Below are 19,755 nucleotides of genomic sequence, written 5' to 3' on the forward strand. Positions count from 1 at the left end.
TGGGAGGTTTGGGGGGTCTTTTCTCTGTTGGCTCTCTAATTTGGGAAACTGGTTCGCATAGAACATACAGTACTTCACTCTTTCCAGGTTGTGGCTTGGCTATGGAAAAGACCGTATTTTGATCCTAGCTCTGCCATTTTATGCCTTGCTTTCTTCCATGAAATAAAATTGATAATTCCAGCTAGTTGGAGGGTCAGATCGTGGAAGCCTTGACATAAATGCACTGCGACCTTGAGCAAGTCACGCAATCCTGCAGTGCCTTAGTTTCTTGAAGAAATTTGACCAATAGAGTTTACCCAATATTGATAGGCAGACTCCTCGCACTTCAGGGCCCACGTCTAGGCTGGAGGCTTACTAACCTCAGAACGGTCCACTTTCCCGCCTTTTCCGCTCCGAGCAGCCGTTTTCCCTCACCCCTCCCAGCTTCTACGCTGCACGCAGGCGCAAATCACGGCCTCTATGCTTCCATCCGCGCCCCCTCAAAGCTTCCCCTAGCAACAAGCTCAGGCACAGCGCTAAGGCGGGGAAAACGCATGCGCCACAGCTCTCTCCACCGCCAGTCGTCGGACGGTGCACTGGGCTCCTCCCACTGCAAGTCTACCCCTTCTACCCGCCTCCTCCCACCCAGGGTCCGCGTGGCGGGGCGCGCGCGCACTCGGGCTGGGTGACTGCCTGGCTCCCGGGCCCCGGCCGTAAGGGGAGAGGGGCGGGGCTGTTTCTTCTGGGCCCCGCCCTCCTTGGCCCGGCATCCTTACCGCGCCTGCGCGCTCCCGCCCGGTCTCCATCTTGGAATTGGGAGGAAGAGGGAGAGGGAGACCGGGACGAGAGCGGGGCTGTGGTACCGAGAGAGGCTGAGACGGAAAAGAGGAGAGGGAGAGAGGGCGCGGGGACTGTCAGCAGCGCCTTAGCTATAGTCTTTCAGTTGTCCTCAGGAGAAAGGAAGAGGGAGGGAGGAGTCCAGGGCGGGAGTGGGGGCTGTCACTCTCGGACCCCGGCGTGAGTGGGGCCGTGCTGCCGGACATCCTCGGGGTGGGCCCCCGGTAGGTTGCCGAAGACCTGGGGCTCAGGCCCCTGGGTCCAAAATTTCCGGGCTTGGCCCCTCGCTTCTCTAATACCCAGGTATCAGTCCTCATATTCCAGCTATCTGGAACTCGGGTCCCAACCTCTAAAAACCTGGGTCTCTGTTTTATAGAATTTCAAATATCTGGGGTTCAGGCCCCCGCGTGCACCAGTATCCGGGGTTCATTCCCCAGGCCTGCAAATATCGGATTCATTTTTTCCCCGTGCAAATATACGGGGTTCATACCCCACGATCAAATCCGGGATTCAGCAACTGTCGCCCTCGAGTTGGGGGAGGACTGGACCGCGAGGTCAGATCAGGTTGTCACCCCCTCCCCTCCAGGGGAGGCTTCCCGGGCCCGCCCCTCAGGAAGGGCGAAAACCGAGGAAGAGGTGGCAAGGGGAGAGGTCTCCTTGCCCCTCTCCCTGCTTGGCAGAGCCGCTGGAGGACTCCAGGCGGAAGCGGAGGCGCTGGGGCACCATAGTGACCCCTACCAGGTGAGACATGGGGTGCAGGGGCGCGGGTCCCTGTGTCTAGCACTGAAAAGAAAAGGTGCTCCTTTCTGAGAAGCTGGGCCTGGATAGGCTCTCTCCTCAGGATGGGGAAGCCCAGCTGGTCAGTGGTCAACCTCTGCCTAGCCTTGCCTTCTGTTGCCACCCTCTTCCACTTCCTCTTTTCTTCATTGTGCCTTGTTGATGGGGGACCTCAGGTGGGTGACAGGGTCTTTGCTGACAGCAGGGGTCACGCCCTAGGGTGCTTGAGCTAATCAGATGGGTTTGCAGCCTTCATGTCCTCTCACCCTGTTCTCTTTGCCCCTCGCAGCCACCTCTTCTCCTCCATGATTCCCTTTTTCCTGCTCTGAAGTGTTGATTCCCATGCTTCTGAATCCCGTGGTGGGTCTGCTTATCTGCTTTTCAGGCTTGGTCTGGTTGGGTTTCTTCTCCTTGCAAAGAGGAGTGGGTGGGAGGGGGTGCTGGGCAATACTCCCCCAGCTACAGTTACCTTCTTTTCTACCTCTTGTTATGATAGTATAATCTCATATATTTGTCAATGGGTCTATCCTTTACAAAGTACTTTTGCATCCATTCTCTCATGCGACACCCCCCCACACACACACCACCATTCACCCTTTTATTGCTGTCTTCCCGTTTTACAGTTGAGAAGATTGAGGTCCAGAGAGGTTGTCCAAGGTCACAGAGTGGCAGAATGGGGATTTTTACCCAAGCCCTCCATCAAGTCTTGCCCCCATGATCCATACCCGCTTCTTGCCATCTCTTTTCTTCTGAGCCTGGGCCAGAGATCCATAGGAGAAATGAGTTGAGGTGAAGTTTAAAAATGGGGGTGAAATGAACTTCCTTTCCAGGAGGGTTATACTCGAGAGCTTTGCCTGATTGAAGGCTCTGGCTCCAGCCTCTGCCTTATGGATTTTTGTATCTACTGTGACCTTCATCTTTACCCTGATCCCAGACTTTGGCTTGGTTTCCTAAGAGGGTTCTCCCTTCTGATAAATGAGGGCCATGGTGGCTTCTCTTAACAGTTAAAGCCAAGCTGTTGCGGTGGGATGATCCCCTAAAGGATTAAAGACTTGTGGCAACCCTGGGGGCAGAGAAGGAAAAATCCATATGTTGAGTGTCTGCATAGTGTTCTTAAGTATGAGATCTCATTAAAATCTCATAACAGTCCCATGCTGTAATCCATTTAATATAAGAGAAAACCAAAAAGTATTAGAAACTTATTCAAAGTCCTGTTGCTGTACATTGCAGTTGGGATGTGTTGGTAGTATAGCTTAGAGACAGATTTGGGGTTCCTTGTCTGCAGAATGGAGATAACATTATTTGTCTTAAAAGGTGGTTGTGATTTAGCACAGACCTTGGTGATTGCTCAAATGTTTGTTATTGTGAGGAAGAGGACCTGTGTGATGTTTTGCCAATGCTTGGCACCCCTTTCATGTGGCCTGGAGTTTTGGATTGGCAGTCTTGGGCTTGGTGCTGGTAAAGAGGTCAGGAAGATTCCCTTGGCAAGTTGTGAGTACCTGCCTTTGCGTGTGGGTGTGCAGTGGGGTGAGGGATACTTGGCACCATTGCTGGCAGAAGGGAGAAGGGGGCCTGCTTTGAGCAGCCTGGAAGCTGCTGAGGGCTGGGTTGAGGGCAATCAATCAATCTCCCAGGCTATTCTGAGCCCTCCGCACCCTGGGGGCCCACTGGAGAGTCAGGCTCCCTACTTGCCCTCCAGCTTCCAGTTGGGCTGAGGAGACAAAATTAACAACACAACAGGAAACAATGCTCGATAGAATATAATTACATGCTAAAATTGTTGGGTGCTTTTAAGTAACTAGAATTCTGCTCTGGGAGTCCAGCTCTGCTGTTGAAGTCTCCTTTGTGCCTAAATTCTGACAAGCGTTCAGCTAGGAACCTGCCCTGGAAGCCCCTCTAGGGTCCTGGTTCTAATGCCCTCCAGGAACTTTCTCTGGATGTGTGGGTACTCTGGGAACTTCCCCCAAACGCTGGTCAGAGGAGGCTTCCTGTAGGAGGGTGACTGAGCTTGGAGTGGCAAGCTGAGAGAATATTGAGCATGCAGGCCTGATGGAAGGAGAAGGTCCTGTTCCCTGACCATGGAGAACTCTTTTTTTCCCTGTCTGCCTCAGTGACTTCATCTGAGAAATGGTAATTCTGATCCTACCCTGCTGGTTTCATTGGGTTGTTCTGAAAGCATGGTGGTGGTGGACCAACTTTGGGCGAGTCACTTAACCTTTCTGAGCCTGTTTTCTAATCTGTAAAACAGGGGTAATGATAATACTTTCCCTATAAGGTTTTGGTGAGGATTGAATGAGATGATGAGTATGAGGTGCTTACTGTCCATACCCAGTAAATGCCTGTACCTGAGCGTGTTCCTCAAGCAGTTGGATTGGACAAGGAACGCAGTTCAGATCACAGAGAAGCCCTCAAAGCTAGATGTCATTTATATTACTTTCCTTCCCATTCTAGAACTTGTCCCAGCTACAGTGTCCTTACCCTTTTTGAGAGTGAGTCTCCTGGCCCCCGTGGGCCTGTACCCACTTATACAATGGCCGGATTTCCACCATCTCCGGCCTGGCTGTTTCCTGTTCTTTTTCAGGGTATGAGAGGTTGAGGGAGGAGGGGGCCTCGACACCAAGGGGAACAGGAAGGTGCCTGGAAATCTGTGGGGTATGGAACTTGGGACAGGACATGTGGGGATCTGGCAGGGAGGCCTATTTCTCTTTGAGGGAAAATAACAGATACAAGGCAATGAGAACTTGCTGAGGACTGAGAGTGGTGGCGAGGATGCTTAGCTTCCCAAAGTCTTCCTAGCAGTTTTAGGGACTCCAGGGACCCGGCCCCGTGATCTGGTTGCCAGGGCAACTTCATTTTTTGGGAGCTTTGATGTTGTTCATAATCTCCCCCTGCCCTTCCTCAGCAGTGCCTCCCTCTCATCAGTGAATGAGGGGAGGAGAAAGCAGGAACTTGAGGGGGCTCCTTCCTCGCCCCGTAGGCCCTGTCCTTGCTCTAAGACTCCCATCTCTATTCTCCAGGCCAGGCCCCACACTCAGGGGCCCCAGGGGCCACCATGCCAGCTGGGGGCCGGGCTGGAAGCCTGAAGGACCCTGATGTGGCTGAGCTCTTCTTCAAGGATGACCCTGAAAAGCTCTTCTCTGACCTCCGAGAAATTGGCCATGGCAGCTTTGGAGCTGTGTACTTTGTGAGTTGGGTCTTGAGAGGGTAAAGTAGGGGTGGGGACTCTATTCTTAACTCTGTAGACCTCTAGACAGCCCTCCTACACCACTCTAGCCTTTCCTGCCCTCTCAACTCAGCGAGCAAGACTTCTCTACCTTGTGCTCAGTGGGGGTCTTCCTACCCACTGGTCTGATCCTCTAGGCCCGGGATGTCCGGAATAGTGAGGTGGTGGCCATCAAGAAGATGTCCTATAGCGGAAAGCAATCAAATGAGGTGAGTCAGGCTCATTAAGACCTTGTTGGTCGGGAGGGGACCCCAATCACAAGATGTACACTGGGTGACCCCTTCCTACCCTGCTGGCCTCTTTTTAGAAATGGCAGGACATCATTAAGGAGGTGCGGTTCTTACAGAAGCTCCGGCATCCCAATACCATTCAGTACCGGGGCTGTTACCTGAGGGAGCACACAGCTTGGGTGAGCTGACCCTTGTACTCCATCCTAATCTTTACCCCTGCTCAGTGTCATCTTGTCCTGGTCCAGTCTCCTAAGTGGGCCCTGTTGAGGGATCTTAGAAAGGAGGAAGTTTTTTTTGACCACTGTAGTCTTCAGGCAAACCCTTGAGCAGCAGGGTTGATCTAGGAGGAGAGATTGGCCCAAGGAATGAATAGACTGTTAGCAATCAGAAAAGGGCATGTGGGCTTAAGGAGGTGGAGATTGAATGGGACTTTATAGGGATCCACATGGGAGTAGTGGTGAGTGTCTTGGGTTCTTTCTAGGGAAGGGCCTGACTCTAGGATCTCTCCTACCACCCCCTCATTTTCTCTGGTTGCCCTTCCTCAAGGGGTATGCCTAAGTAGAAGATAGGTTTTGAATCTCTGCCCAAGGGAGCTGGGCCAGGGGTGACCAGGATCTTCTGATCTAATGCTTGCCTCTTCCTTAGCTGGTGATGGAGTATTGCCTGGGCTCAGCTTCAGACCTTCTAGAAGGTAAGTGACGAGATGGCCAATAAGTAGGATCAAAAAGAGCTGAGGGGAAGGGATAAAGGGAGCTCATTCCAGTTCTAACTATGGACTTCCTTAACCTGATATTTTTCCCTCCCTCCCTCGCCAGTTCACAAGAAGCCTCTTCAGGAGGTAGAAATTGCAGCTGTGACCCATGGAGCACTCCAGGGCCTGGCGTATCTGCACTCCCACAACATGATCCATAGGTACAGCAGTGCTGACAGTGGCTGGGTATCATCATCTGTCTGACACCACTTGTTTTACGTGGTTATAGGAAACTGCTAAATCCTCTGCCTAGCCTTCCTGAGACACATTTCGCCCCTGAACTTTGCCTCTGGCAGGGATGTGAAGGCTGGAAACATCCTACTCTCAGAGCCAGGCTTAGTGAAGCTGGGGGACTTTGGCTCCGCGTCCATCATGGCACCCGCCAACTCCTTTGTGGGCACCCCATACTGGTGAGTGAGAGTGCTGGTAAGTAAAGAAAGCTGGGATGCTAGGGGTGGGTGTTGCAGGGGTGGTTTTAAGCCTTATTCTCTTGACCATTCTCACAGGATGGCTCCAGAGGTGATCCTGGCAATGGATGAGGGGCAGTATGATGGCAAAGTAGATGTCTGGTCCTTGGGGATAACCTGCATCGAGCTGGGTAAGGATGTCCTCCTTGCTGCTCCCTTATCCTCTTTCTTCTCTGCTCCTTTCTATTACTATCCCCATCCTTGGAGGAGGGGATCCCAAGGCCTTCCAGGCTTCTGTACATTTTGATTCTACCATGGATTCTCAATTTAAGAAACTCTCAAATTCTGCCATTTCTTTGACCTAAATATTTTGTAGTAGTCATCACTCCTTTGAGTGTCCGCTGTGTGGCACACACTGTGCTAGGTTCTGAGGGCATAGTAGTGAACGAGGTTCCTGCTCTCATGGAACTTATATTTAGTTGAGGAAGCCAGTTATGTTTTCTCTCTGTGTGATGAAAGCTGAATGGAGAAGCTCTAGGAGTGGTACAAACATGAAACAATGGACTCGATCTAATGTAGGGGCTGAGGAAGGCCTCCTTATAGCAGAGATGTTTAAACAGGACCACAAGACAAATAATAGCTGCTGGAAAGGTAGAGGAAAGAACATTCGAAACAGAGCATCATGTACGGGTAAGAGCAAGCATGGGCGACTAAAGCATTGTAATGCAGAAGAGTGAGTAAGAAGGCTAAGAGTTAGGCCCAAGTGAGTTCATGAGGACTTAATTAAAGCCATGTCAGGGTTCTCATCCCTGCATCCCTCATTACTGAAGTAACCATTTAATGAGGTGAAAACCTCCCAACTCAATGCCAGGTCCAAGAAAGAGTTGCTGTTAGTTGCCCTTACCAACAATTTCCTGCAGTGATCTTTTCTACCACTGGTTTCTTCTTCCTTCTAGTCTCTTTCATAATGGTGCCTGAGAGATTTGCCTAAGCCCAGTGTAGTCTTTCACTCACTACTCAGTCATCAGTGGCCCCTCATTGCCTGCAAGACTGAAGCCAGTAGGGATCATTGATGGGGTCCTTCCTTATACCAGGATAGGGGCTCTGCTTCCTAGAGACTGTCTCCTTCATATGCTCTACTCCATGGTTGTGAACTTTCTCACTTTCTTTCCCACTTTCTTGGTTTGTATCATGCCCTGTGCCTGAGATCAGAGATTTGAATGTGCCCTTTCCCTCCATCTCCATAGTCTACATTTACCATTTGCAGCCAGGGCCAGCAGGTGATGAAAACTTAGGAAACAGGCCACATAGAAGAAAAAGCTAGATCAATTCGTTGTATTCCTACATTTTGTTAGAGACGTGGATCCAAAGAAATAGTTCTCTGCTGTTGAGGGGGAGCCACATCGGGCTTAACTGTAAGTGTCAACTTATGATACTCAGAATTAGTATCAGAGAAGCAGTGTGGAAGAGGGGCTGGCACCCTGGAAAGTGGCATTTCCATAGAAAGAGTGCTTAGCTCCTTCTCATTGTTATTGTGGGACTATAAACTCAATTTCACCAGGTCAAATTTTTTAAGAGAAGTGGAAATTTAGACTATTAGTGAGTTGTTATTTGCAGTTCATTTTTAAAAATCACTGGACCAGAAGCATAAATAACAAACATTTTTCTGGGTCACAGTTTCTAATGTAAAGCCTACCTCCAACATCCCTCTTTCCAAAAAGACATTCCCTGAATTCCCTGGGAGTGTACTAGCTCATTACACCATTACACCATCAACTTTCTAGCCGTTCACCTTTCTCTCTCTTACTCCAGTTAATACCTTTAACTCAGTATTATTTGTCCAGTTCTAATTAATCTTTTTAGACTGGAAGTTCCTTGAAGGCAAGAACTGATTCTTTTATTTGTCTTCCTATGCCATATTTAGCAAGTTTTTTGTTCTCATTTGGTACCCAATAAGTGTTAGTTGGGCTAAGTGAATGGGCTTCCTTCTGCCTGTTTTTGGTGCTTTTGTATAGGTTATTTTCTTCGATCCATGCTCCACCTATCTGCAGTGGAGAGGATAAGTGTTGGATTTTACAGACAAAGATATTAATTGAGACTCAACAGGATTATGGGAATTGCTCAAGGTCATGCAGCAAGAGAGCTGGGATTTGAACTTCAGTTCTCTGGGTTCTCCTTTGCTCACCTGTCATCTCTCACCTTCTCCCCCTTGACCTTTTTCTAGCGGAACGGAAACCACCGCTGTTTAACATGAATGCGATGAGTGCCTTATACCATATTGCACAGAATGAGTCCCCCGTGCTCCAGTCAGGACACTGGTGAGGATCAGGATTCCTGGGCCCAAGGGTTAACTATGGGGTTAGCTGCCTGACTTATGCCCTCCCTACCTGTCGCCCATCTTCTGTGACTTCTAGGTCTGAGTACTTCCGGAATTTTGTTGACTCCTGTCTTCAGAAAATCCCTCAAGACAGACCAACCTCAGAGGTTCTTCTGAAGGTGAGTGTTTGCTGGCCTACATTATTCTAGAACTGTAATTTGGTAGAGCTACAGAAACCCTCAGTGAAATGAGTGGTTCCCAGTTCTTCCTCTATCAAGCACTTCATTTATGAGTTCCCACCTCTAGCCCCTGTACCTGATAGACTCTCTGTTTTGTAAGATTTTGTCTATCTTAATTTATTAAGTAATAATTATGCTTTAGTTTGTTAAGTAATGCCTTAATTTATTAAGTAATACTTTGTTTTCCCATCTTTTATTAATAAACGATGTACATAATTGCGAACCAGAGCTTCTGGTCAGCATGTGACAAGGGTTACCACACTGATCTAATTCAAGCCAAAAGCCCATGTAGCCTTATCACGGGTAAATGTATGATTTCCGTTAGGTTTTGAACTAGCAAAAGTAGAGGAGCCTCTTTCCTTTCACAGATCCAGGGGAGCCTTAGGAGCCCTAGTTGGGAACTGACTTAGACTATCTAGTTTGACCTACTTGTTTTATAATTGTAAGAAATTTTATGAGGGCCAAAGAGACCTTGTCACATATCCAAGGTAACATGGCATTTTGGCAGTGTAGCTGGACTAGAATCCAGATCTCTTGACTGTCTTACCTGTCAGCCATTCCTGGAGGAACTTGAAACTGGGGAGTAGACTGGGTGGTGGAGAAAATTGTTGTGGGAGGAGGGGTTGAAAGGAGACCAGCATCATCCCTTAGTGGGTGTGGGCCTCAGGGGAAGGCTTCAGGGCAGAGGAAATGCCAAGAACCATGGATTATGGGGCTTGGGGAGTCAGGAGCAGACCTCAGTGTTCTCTTCCCCCAGCACCGCTTTGTGCTCCGGGAGCGGCCACCTACAGTCATCATGGACCTAATCCAGAGGACCAAGGATGCTGTGCGGGAACTGGACAACCTGCAGTACCGCAAGATGAAGAAGATCCTGTTCCAAGAGGCACCTAATGGCCCTGGCGCTGAGGCCCCAGAAGAAGAGGAGGTGACCCAGCTTGCCCTGCCACCTTCCTTAACCCCATGCTTGACTTAGCCCCGCTTCCCAACATCTCTTCACACCCTCTGTCTCTTCGTGCTATCTCCATGCACACTCCCCTTGTCCTTCCCCTTCCCTGTCCAACAGCCCACGCCCTGTTCACAGGAAGCAGAGCCCTACATGCACCGGGCGGGGACACTGACCAGTCTAGAGAGTAGCCACTCAGTGCCTAGCATGTCCATCAGCGCCTCCAGCCAGAGCAGCTCAGTCAACAGCCTAGCAGATGCCTCAGACAATGAGGAGGATGAGGAAGAGGAGGAGGAAGAAGAGGAGGAAGAGGAAGGCCCTGAAGCCCGAGAGATGGCCATGATGCAGGAGGGGGAGCACACAGTCACCTCCCACAGCTCCATCATCCACCGGCTGCCGGTATGTAGCAGGCCTGAGGGACAAGTGGCTGAGTTCATGCTGTTCTGCTCAGGAACTACCTGAGTTCCCAGCTTTTCCTCTCTTAGCCTGATGACTCTTCTTCTAAATCTGAACAGGTTCCCTCTGTTAACTCCCTTTGGGCCCAGTGTGTTCTGAGCTTCAGGCATCCTTTCCCCCTTCCCTTCCTCTAGGGCTCTGATAACCTATATGATGACCCCTACCAGCCAGAGATAACCCCAGGCCCTCTCCAGCCACCTGCAGCCCCTGCTCCCACCTCCACCACCTCTTCTGCCCGCCGCCGAGCCTATTGCCGCAACCGGGACCACTTTGCCACCATCCGTACTGCCTCCCTGGTAAGTGTGGCCATCTTCACTCAGCTGGTTCACTGTCCTTTTTTCTGTCACCTGGATTTTCCAAACGAAGTTCAGCAAAAACTGTTCCTTTAATTTAATGTCCCATGTTTAAATTCAGATTCTGCCCTTGCTCTGTTGCTTTCTCTTACCTTCTCTCATTGACCCTTCTGCTCTCTTCCACCAGAACACTGTTTTGGTCACGTTACCCAGTCTGGGTATTTATATGTTGGCAAACTCTTTACTCCCATTTTTGTGGCCTGGTTGAAATAACATCTGGGGGTGTTCCCAGGCTCTGCTGGCCAATCAGGTGCCTCATACCCTTGTTCACAGTCAAGTCCAGCCTGCTGTGATACTCCTGAAAGACGTTATGGTAGCTTGATGAACTTCTGTCACTGAGGGAAGGCGGTGTCCAGGGATCTGCTTTACTTCAGTGATTGGCTGTCAAGCCCACACACAAGGCCTGCATTTAGTGTATCATGCTGTCCTGGTGGGAAGAGGGTCAGATCCCATTTGGGAGATGGGCCATTGCCACTGGTTGCCTAGGCACCTTTGGGTGGGTGCCAAATCCTGTAAGAAAAACCTTGGGCCTTTCCTAAAATCAATCATGGCAATCTTTTACCAGTTCATAGGATAAGGTGTTAGACTTTTCATAAAATGTAGTTTTTCATTCATGCCTTTAGTAAACTTTTGGATCATATTCCCATGGAGCTTAATTTGAGTACTTATAATCCTCTTAGAGGCCAACCAGTAGGTAGGTCTGATATGTTCTTACAGTCTCTTCCTGTGGCTGGTGCTTCAGCTCCTGGAGTGCTTGGTGCTTTGTGGTACTGTGCAGAGAAGTGTGACTTTCAAGGCCTTGGCCAACTATCAGAGCAGTCGAAGATGGGACCAGAGGTCAACCATTGGGGAAGACATTCAGGACAAGTATTTCTGTTCTAGCATCTTCGGACCCATATCCCAGCTTAGCTCCTGGGACTATAGTGGGCCCCTTGTCTTGCTGAAGGAGTAGGTGCCAATACTTACTATTCCTGAGTGTTGTAGATTCTGTTCCCTATGTATCGAACTTGTCTACACAGCCCGCTGGGAGGAGATATTGTTGCCCCATGTAACAGAAGAGGGAAGTAATGCTTTGAAAAGGTAAACTGCTTGAGATCATATGGTTAGTAAATGGCAGAACTGGGATTTGAGCCCAGGTCAGGTTTATTCTTTTTTTTCTTTTTCTTTCTTTCTTTTTTTTTTTTTTTTTTTAAATAATACTGAGGATTGAACCCAATGTGCTTTACTACTAAGCCTTCCCATTTTATTTTTTGATTTTGAGACAGGGTCTCACTAAATTGCTAAATGAGGCTGTCCTTGAACTCGCAATCCTCCTGCCTCAGCCTCCATACTGCACCTGGCTGTCTTATTGATTCTCTTGAACTAATTTTAATTGTTCATGCTTTTGTGGGAGGCCCTATGCCTTTTATCATCTTATTTGATCACACTAACTCATGAGTAGATAATGTCTCCATTATCCATTTGAGGAAACAGCTGAGAGGCTAAGTGTGAGGAGCGTACACAATGAGAACAAGTGCAGTGAGTCTGAAATCCATGATCTTCCTGGGCTAGGGCCGAGTCCCACTTATATTCTCTCCCACCCAGGTCAGCCGTCAGATCCAGGAGCATGAGCAGGACTCGGCCCTGCGGGAGCAGCTGAGTGGCTATAAGCGGATGAGGCGACAGCATCAGAAGCAGCTGCTGGCCCTTGAGTCCCGGCTGAGGGGTGAACGTGAGGAGCATAGTGCACGACTGCAGCGGGAACTTGAGGCACAGCGGGCTGGCTTTGGGGCTGAGGCTGAAAAGCTGGCCCGGAGGCACCAGGCCATTGGTGAGAAGGAGGCACGAGCTGCCCAGGCTGAGGAACGAAAGTTCCAGCAGCACATCCTTGGACAGCAGAAGAAGGAGCTAGCTGCCCTGCTGGAGGCACAGAAGCGCACCTACAAGCTTCGGAAGGAACAGCTAAAGGAGGTGGGCTAGGACTGCCACGGTGGGCGGGCTGATGGCAGGCCAAGTGGGCAGGCAGGCCAACTCTGACCCTGCTCTTCCGTTGTTCTCACCCAGGAGCTCCAGGAGAACCCCAGCACACCTAAGCGGGAGAAGGCCGAGTGGCTTCTGCGGCAGAAGGAACAGCTACAGCAGTGCCAGGCAGAGGAGGAAGCAGGGCTGCTGAGGCGACAGCGCCAGTACTTCGAGCTGCAGTGTCGCCAGTACAAGCGCAAGATGCTACTGGCACGTCACAGCCTCGACCAGGACCTACTGCGAGAGGTAGGGTACCCCACCTGCCCTTCCTGTCCAACTCAGTCTTGATTCTCAGCACTTCCCCTTTTTCATTTACCACACTTGTGTCTTCTTCCCCTTGTGCCCTCACGGTGCTGTGGGTGAGCTTCTTGTTAGTATCCCTCTGGCTTTCCATCCCCACAGATCCTACTAGAATCCTTACAGAGGTCCTTAGGCCCCTATTCCCACATCAGACGAGAGCCAGCCCTCATCGCCACCCTACCCCCAGGCAGTGCTGAACTTTTACTCCTGAACACCAACAAGGTTCCTTGACCAGGCCCTGGGCCCTGCCTCCCTTCTACTTCAGGACTTGAACAAGAAACAGACACAGAAGGACTTGGAGTGTGCACTGCTGCTGCGGCAGCATGAGGCCACCCGAGAGCTGGAGCTACGGCAGCTCCAGGCCGTCCAGCGCACACGGGCTGAGCTCACCCGCCTGCAGCACCAGACGGAACTGGGCAATCAGCTGGAGTACAACAAGCGACGTGAGCAAGAGTTGCGGCAGAAGCATGCAGCCCAGGTTCGCCAGCAACCCAAGAGCCTCAAAGTACGTGCAGGCCAGCGCCCCCTGGGCCTCCCCATTACTGGGGCTCTGGGACCACCCAGCACAGGCACCCCTAGTCAAGAGCAGCCCTGCTCATCTGGCCAGGAGGCAGTCCTGGACCAAAGGATTCTGGGAGAGGAGGAGGAAGCAGTGCCAGAGAGAAGGATTCTGGGAAAGGAAGGGGCCACCTTGGAGCCAGAGGAGCAGAGGATTTTGGGGGAAGGAGCAGGAACCCTTAGTCCCAGTCAACAAAAACATAGGAGTCCAGTAAATGAGGAAGATTGGGATCTGCCTGAGGAGGAGATAGAGGAGCTTAGAGTTCCCTCACTGACACCCCAGGAGAGAAGCATTATTGGCCAGGAGGAGACTGGGGCATGGGCACTGTGGGGGAAGGAGGATGGGAGCCTTCTGGATGAGGAGTTTGATCTGGGCTGGGTCCAAGGTCCAGCACTGACACCAGTCCCTGAGGAGGAGGAAGAAGAGGAAGAGGGGGCTCCAATTGGTACCCCTAGGGATCCTGGAGATGGCTGTCCTTCTCCAGACATCCCTCCAGAGCCTCCTCCACCACACCTGAGGCCTGGTCCTGCTAGCCAGCTCCCTGGACTCCTGTCCCATGGCCTTCTGGCTGGCCTCTCCTTTGCTGTGGGGTCCTCTTCTGGCCTCCTGCCCTTACTACTACTACTTCTGCTCCCACTGCTGGCAGCCCAGGGTGGAGGTGGCCTTCAGGCGGCTCTGCTGGCCCTTGAGGTGGGCCTGGTGGGCCTAGGGGCCTCTTACCTGCTCCTTTGTACAGCCCTGAACCTGCCTCCCAGTCTGTTCCTTCTCCTGGCCCAGTGCACCACACTAGGGGCTGTTCTGGGCCTGAGCTGGCGCCGAGGCCTTATGGGTGTGCCTCTGGGCCTTGGGGCTGCCTGGCTTCTAGCTTGGCCAGGCTTGGCTCTACCTCTGGCAGCTATGGCAGCTGGGGGCAAGTGGGTGCGGCAGCAGGGCCCTCGGATGCGCCGGGGCATCTCTCGTCTCTGGTTGCGGGTTCTGCTGCGTCTGTCGCCCATGGTCTTCCGGGCCCTACAGGGCTGTGGGGCTGTGGGAGACCGGGGCCTGTTTGCACTGTACCCCAAGACCAACAAGGATGGCTTCCGCAGCCGCCTGCCTGTCCCTGGGCCCCGGAGGGGCAATCTCCGCACTGCTCAACACCCACTAGCCCTGTTGGCAAAGGTCTGGGCTCTGTGCAAGGGCTGGAACTGGCGCCTAGCACGGGCCAGCCAGGGCTTAGCCTCCTGCCTGCCTCCCTGGGCCATTCACACACTGGCCAGCTGGGGGCTACTTCGGGGTGAAAGGCCTAGTCGGATACCCCGGCTGCTACCACGCAACCAACGCAGATTTGGGCCCCCTGCCTCCCGCCAGCCACATTCAAGCACTCTAGCTGGGCGGAGATCCCGGACTCGCCAATTCCGGGCCCTGCCTCCCTGGAGGTAACCAACTCTAGCCCTTCCCCAGCCCAAATCTAGAGCATCAAGCACTTTATCTCCCATGACTCAGTGAAGTTTCTCCAGTCCCTGGTCCTCCCCTCCCTTTCACCCCACTCCTTCTTCAGTATGTTCCCTCCCTCCCCCAAGCCAAGCCCATTGACCTCTAGACAGGCAGCCACCTCCACCGCAGAGTCCAGAAGTCACACTTTGTGTTCTGCCCCCCTAAGTTATTGCTGTGCTCCCGCTGTGTGTGTGCTCATCCTCACCCTCATCAATGCAGGCCTGGGGCCAGGGGTGGTGCTGGGTGGGAAGAGTCATGTTTTTTTTTGTTTTGTTTTGTTTTGTTTTTTTCTCCTCTTTGATTTTGTTTTTCTGTCTCCCTTCCAACCTGTCCCCTTCCCCCCACCAAAAAAAAAAAAAAAAAAGAAAAAAAAGAAAAAGAAAAAAAGACAAACACAAATAAAATATCTGAGCGGAACTGTACCTTTGGCCCAGGCTGCCTCTGTCTGCTTTGTCCTGCCGCCTAGCCTCCTGGTTTGCCCCCAATCTGGACCCTTGGCCCTCAGCTCCATGACCTCTTCACCCCATCTACGTTATCTCAACCCCTTTCACTCCTCAGCCTCATCCTCTCTGCCTCATAGCTTCATTGCACCATGACCACCACCAGCCCTGGGCTCTGGGCCCCTGTGGAGCTTCCATGGAACTTATTGGTCCCATAGTTCTCCTGTTTGTGGGTCCCTTCTAGAGAGCCCTTAGGGTCCAGGTCCTTTGGTCATCTTGTCCCCTACCTTTTCTCCCAACCCACTGCCTACATGTTCCCTTCTGTTTGGGAGCTGCACCTCTCTCCTGCATCAGACATTAGCCTAGAGGGTTGGGGTGGGGGACCGGTGCTGGAAACCCTCCACGGTTGAGGGTGGTGAGCTGAGGGGCCAGGCAGAACTGTGTGGGCTCTGGGACTGGGATTGGTTGTGGGCTTGGAGTGGGAGCTGAATGCATAGGGGCTGGGCTGAAATGTGGATCTGGTCAGGTGGCAGCTGCTGGCCTGTTGAACTTGTCAGGCCCTTTCTGGTCACCTCCCTTTCCCCTTTCCCTTCTGTGGCCCCAAACAGGGCAATCCCTTCTATCCATTTCTCAGCTCAGTGCTTCTCCTTTCCTTCCTTCCTCTCTTGAGGTGCTGGACCTGGGACCTCCTTTCTGTCCTTAGTTGTATTGCCTTCTTCTGTGGGTGTTTTGTGTGACACAGTCTTGTCATTCCTTTGCACATTCTTGTGTTTGCTCACAAGCTATCCTGAGGTCATGTTTTCTCCTTCTGCATGGTCAAAGCTGCTTTTGTGCACTCAGTCCTCTGAAGATTCCCTGTCTGAGAACTCTGACATTCCTCATGGTATTCCACCCAACTCTGGAGGAGCTTTTGGAACCTGTCTTGTTTTCTCCACATCTCTTGCCCATTGAAATCTTCCTGATTTCTCTCAATACAATCCCATCTCTCCATGTCTGTCTGTATACAGCTCCCCCCGCCCCCTCTGTCTAACATGTTTTCTGTTTCTCTCCCTCTCCCTGTCTCTGCTTCTGTCTCCTCTCCTCCTCCTCCTCTTCTCCCCCTTTTCCCTGGTTGTTCCTCCTCTTTCTCCTCCTCCTCTCCCTCTCCCTGTCCCCATTTCCCCTTGATCCATCCACTGCACAGTCTAAGGAGCTGCAGATCAAGAAGCAGTTCCAGGAGACGTGTAAGATCCAGACTCGGCAGTACAAGGCTCTGCGGGCACACTTGCTGGAGACCACGCCCAAAGCTCAGCACAAGAGCCTTCTTAAGCGGCTCAAGGAAGAACAGACCCGCAAGCTGGCGATCTTGGCCGAGCAGTATGACCAGTCCATCTCAGAGATGCTCAGCTCACAGGCGGTGAGGCCTGGGGGCCTGGGAGGGAGCACGGTAGAGATTGGCCTTTTTCCAGTTTAGTTATGGGCAATGGAAGGTAGGAGGTGTGAACAGAGCTGGGGCCTTGTGTACATGGGAAACTTGGATACTCTTACTGTTAGTGTACCCTGCTAACGATGGTTTGTTATTTCATATTCTTCTTAATGGTTTTATTTCTTTTAGTATTTTCTTAAGGTCTTAACAAAGCTATCCTGCCTACTCTCCCAAGAACCACCAAGGAAAAGTGGCTCTGATTTTTTTTCCTGGGCCTGAGTTAATTTAATGTACACAGGGAGCAAATTACCATGAGTGTGGCCCTCAGGCCAATTTACTCAGACTTCAGATTTGGAAGATTGCTGTTCTAAATACTGACCACACACAGCACTGGAGTGGGCTGCTTAAAATGCCCATGAAGTGTAAGGAGTCAGTGCCCCATTCTGTCACCCAATCCTACCTCTCAGAGGTAACTTGTTAATGATTAAGTGCATTTAGATTTTTTTCCAATATATTTTTGGAAAATTATATAAATACTTTAAACATAAGTGGAATCAATTTACATACTGTTCTCTAACTTCCTTTTTTCCACTTAATATTTCTTGGACATCTTTCCATGTCAGTACACATATCATTTTTTTTTTTTTTACAGAGTAGAATTTTCCATGGTATGGCTGTACCATAATTTATTTAACCCATCCCTTATTGGTGGACATTTAGGTTGTTTCCAGTATTTTGCTATCACAACGCTTCCGTGAACATCTCCAGCACATGTGCAAGTATACCTGGGGGATAGATTCCTGCAAGTGTAATTGCTGTGCACAGGGTATGACCATCTTCCATTCTGATAGATGTTGAGACCGCTGCTTCTTGCAACCTTAGGGCCCAGGCCTACCTGGGGCAGGGGAGGATTGTGGGGGTGGGGGAGGAGGTCCCTAAAACTCTTTCTCCCTATCCTCCAGCTCCGGCTTGATGAGACCCAAGAGGCAGAGTTCCAGGCTCTTCGGCAGCAGCTTCAACAAGAGCTGGAGCTGCTCAATGCTTACCAGAGTAAGATCAAGATCCGCACAGAGAGCCAGCATGAGAGGGAGCTGCGGGAACTGGAGCAGAGAGTAGCTCTGAGGCGGGCATTGCTGGAGCAGCGGGTAAGGGGCTTGACCTCCAGGATGGGGTAGGGAGGGCAGGCTCCTGGCTCTGGGACTCTAACCCCTGTTCTGGGTGCCCCAGGTGGAAGAAGAGCTGCTGGCCCTGCAGACAGGGCGCTCCGAGCGAATCCGGAGTTTGCTTGAGCGGCAGGCCCGTGAGATCGAGGCCTTCGATGCTGAGAGCATGAGGCTGGGCTTCTCCAGTATGGCTCTGGGGGGCATCCCAGCTGAGGCTGCTGCCCAGGGCTATCCTGCTCCACCCCCTGCCCCTGCCTGGCCCTCCCGCCCTGTTCCTCGCTCAGGGGCACACTGGAGCCATGGTCCTCCTCCACCAGGCATGCCTCCACCAGCCTGGCGTCAGCCATCGCTGCTGGCTCCTCCAGGTCCTCCAAACTGGCTGGGGCCCCCAACACAGAGTGGAACACCCCGTGGTGGAGCCCTGCTGCTGCTAAGAAACAGCCCCCAACCCTTGCGGCGGGCAGCCTCAGGGGGCAGTGGCAGTGAGAACGTGGGCCCCCCTGCTGCTGCAGTGCCGGGTCCTCTGAGTCGCAGTACCAGTGTCGCTTCCCACATCCTCAACGGTTCTTCCCACTTCTACTCCTGAAGTGCAGGATGAATGAGCAGAGGAGTGGGGCAAGGGTGGGGGTGGGCAGAGCCTGATCCTGGCAGGCAGTAAGCTTGAGGCCCACCCAAGGGTGGTGGGGACAGGATGTTGGCTCCAACTCCCCTCAGACCTCCTCATCTCATGAGCTTCTTGGGGCTGGCCAATGGCCCCAGGCCAGCTTGGGTATCAGTGCCCCAAGGCTGACCGGGAACCCTGCCTCCCCACCATGGTGCCAGGGTCTCCCTCCATCACCGCCTGGGAAAGGAGGGAGTTTGTGCGTGTCAAATATTCATCTAGTCCCCTGGGGGAGGGGAAGGGTGGGTCTAGATATATTATATTCAGAGAACTATACTACCCTTGCAATGGGGCCATGGACTGGGGACAACAGGGCTCCCAGACCTGGGAAGTGGTAGAGTGGGTCTGGGACCCAAGGCAGGGAGAATAGGAGGCCTTCCTTGGAAAGAAGGATCAGGATGGGGTCTTGGGGTCAGGATGCCTGGGTCTCTCCATTCCCCTGTTGCTGTCTGACGTCCTGTGCCGTCTTGTCCTTTTTTTTTGTTTGTTTTGTTTTGTTTGTTTGTTTGTTTGTTTTTGGTTTTCTTTTTTTTAAACTGGGGTCAGGGCTGGGGCGGGGAAACAAGGGAAGTACCTTGGAAAGGGCTGCTCCTGGGCCTGGGGGCAGTCATGGGAGCCCCTCTCAGCTGTGGGGCTGGCACAGAGCCCCAGGGCAAGCTTTTAATAAACTGTTGGTTATTCTAACAGACCCCAGGACTCACCCTTTCTGTCTTAAGTTGCGTGAGAAAGCCTGTTCAGAGACAAGTGATAGTGTTAACTTGTAATTTATTTTGGTGCCAGGGATTGAACTCAGTGGCAATTAACCACTGAGCCATATCCATGTCCCTTTTTATTTTTTGAGACAGAGTTTTTTTTTTTTTTTTTTTTTTTTTTTTTTTGGTGCTGGGGATCGAACCCAGGGCCTTGTGCTTACAAGGCAAGCACTCTACCAACTGAGCTATCTCCCCAGCCCCTGAGACAGAGTTTTGATAAGTTGTTTTAGGCTGAGACTGGCGTTGAACTTGCAGTCCTCCTATCAGCCTCCTAAGTTGCTGGGATTACAGGCATACGCCACCATATCCAGCAGTTGACTTTATTTAAACAGAAAATGTACTGAGCTGTGTAACTGAAAATTCCATTTATTTATTTATTTACTTTTGGTGCTGGGGATTGAACCCAGGGGCATTTCACCACTGAGCTACTTCCCCAGACCTTTTAATTATTTATTTTGAAACAGGGTCTCATTTAAGTTGCTGAGACTG

General features: G+C 51.5%; 1 protein-coding gene across 5 annotated transcripts; it reads left to right on the forward strand.

The window, feature by feature from the left end:
* Nucleotides 1-800: 800 nt before the first annotated feature.
* On the forward strand, nucleotides 801-19,290 carry Taok2 (TAO kinase 2). Of its 5 annotated transcripts, none has more exons than XM_047533476.1 (19): nucleotides 805-1,557; nucleotides 4,611-4,777; nucleotides 4,954-5,025; nucleotides 5,124-5,225; nucleotides 5,692-5,737; nucleotides 5,862-5,958; nucleotides 6,094-6,207; nucleotides 6,304-6,395; nucleotides 8,429-8,522; nucleotides 8,619-8,700; nucleotides 9,518-9,685; nucleotides 9,824-10,102; nucleotides 10,294-10,455; nucleotides 12,097-12,462; nucleotides 12,556-12,759; nucleotides 13,079-13,318; nucleotides 16,469-16,681; nucleotides 17,411-17,516; nucleotides 17,653-17,798. In XM_047533476.1, the coding sequence occupies exons 2-19, from the start codon at nucleotides 4,646-4,648 to the stop codon at nucleotides 17,661-17,663; spliced, it is 2,580 nt and encodes an 859-aa protein (XP_047389432.1). In that variant the 5' UTR covers nucleotides 805-1,557; nucleotides 4,611-4,645; the 3' UTR covers nucleotides 17,664-17,798. The 5 variants fall into 5 exon arrangements, with proteins under 5 accessions (XP_047389428.1, XP_047389429.1, XP_047389432.1 ...); XM_047533474.1 differs by lacking the exon at nucleotides 17,411-17,516 and adding an exon at nucleotides 17,918-19,290 and having other exon boundaries at nucleotides 806-1,557; nucleotides 17,653-17,835; XM_047533475.1 differs by lacking the exon at nucleotides 17,411-17,516 and adding an exon at nucleotides 17,918-19,287 and having other exon boundaries at nucleotides 806-1,557; nucleotides 9,842-10,102; nucleotides 17,653-17,835.
* Nucleotides 19,291-19,755: the final 465 nt, after the last annotated feature.

Source organism: Sciurus carolinensis, chromosome 18, assembly GCF_902686445.1.
Source record: "Sciurus carolinensis chromosome 18, mSciCar1.2, whole genome shotgun sequence".
In the NCBI taxonomy this organism is placed as follows: Eukaryota; Metazoa; Chordata; class Mammalia; order Rodentia; family Sciuridae; genus Sciurus; species Sciurus carolinensis.

What these genes read in the sequence shown, in the direction of transcription:
- Taok2 (XM_047533472.1), top strand. Translation starts at nt 4,646, where the DNA reads ATGCCAGCTGGGGGCCGGGCTGGAAGCCTGAAGGACCCTGATGTGGCT. An exon ending in AGGCCCCAGAAGAAGAGGAG is followed by an intron (nt 9,686 to 9,823) that starts GTGACCCAGCTT and finishes CCTGTCCAACAG; the next exon opens with CCCACGCCCTGTTCACAGGA. An exon ending in CCATCATCCACCGGCTGCCG is followed by an intron (nt 10,103 to 10,293) that starts GTATGTAGCAGG and finishes CCCTTCCTCTAG; the next exon opens with GGCTCTGATAACCTATATGA.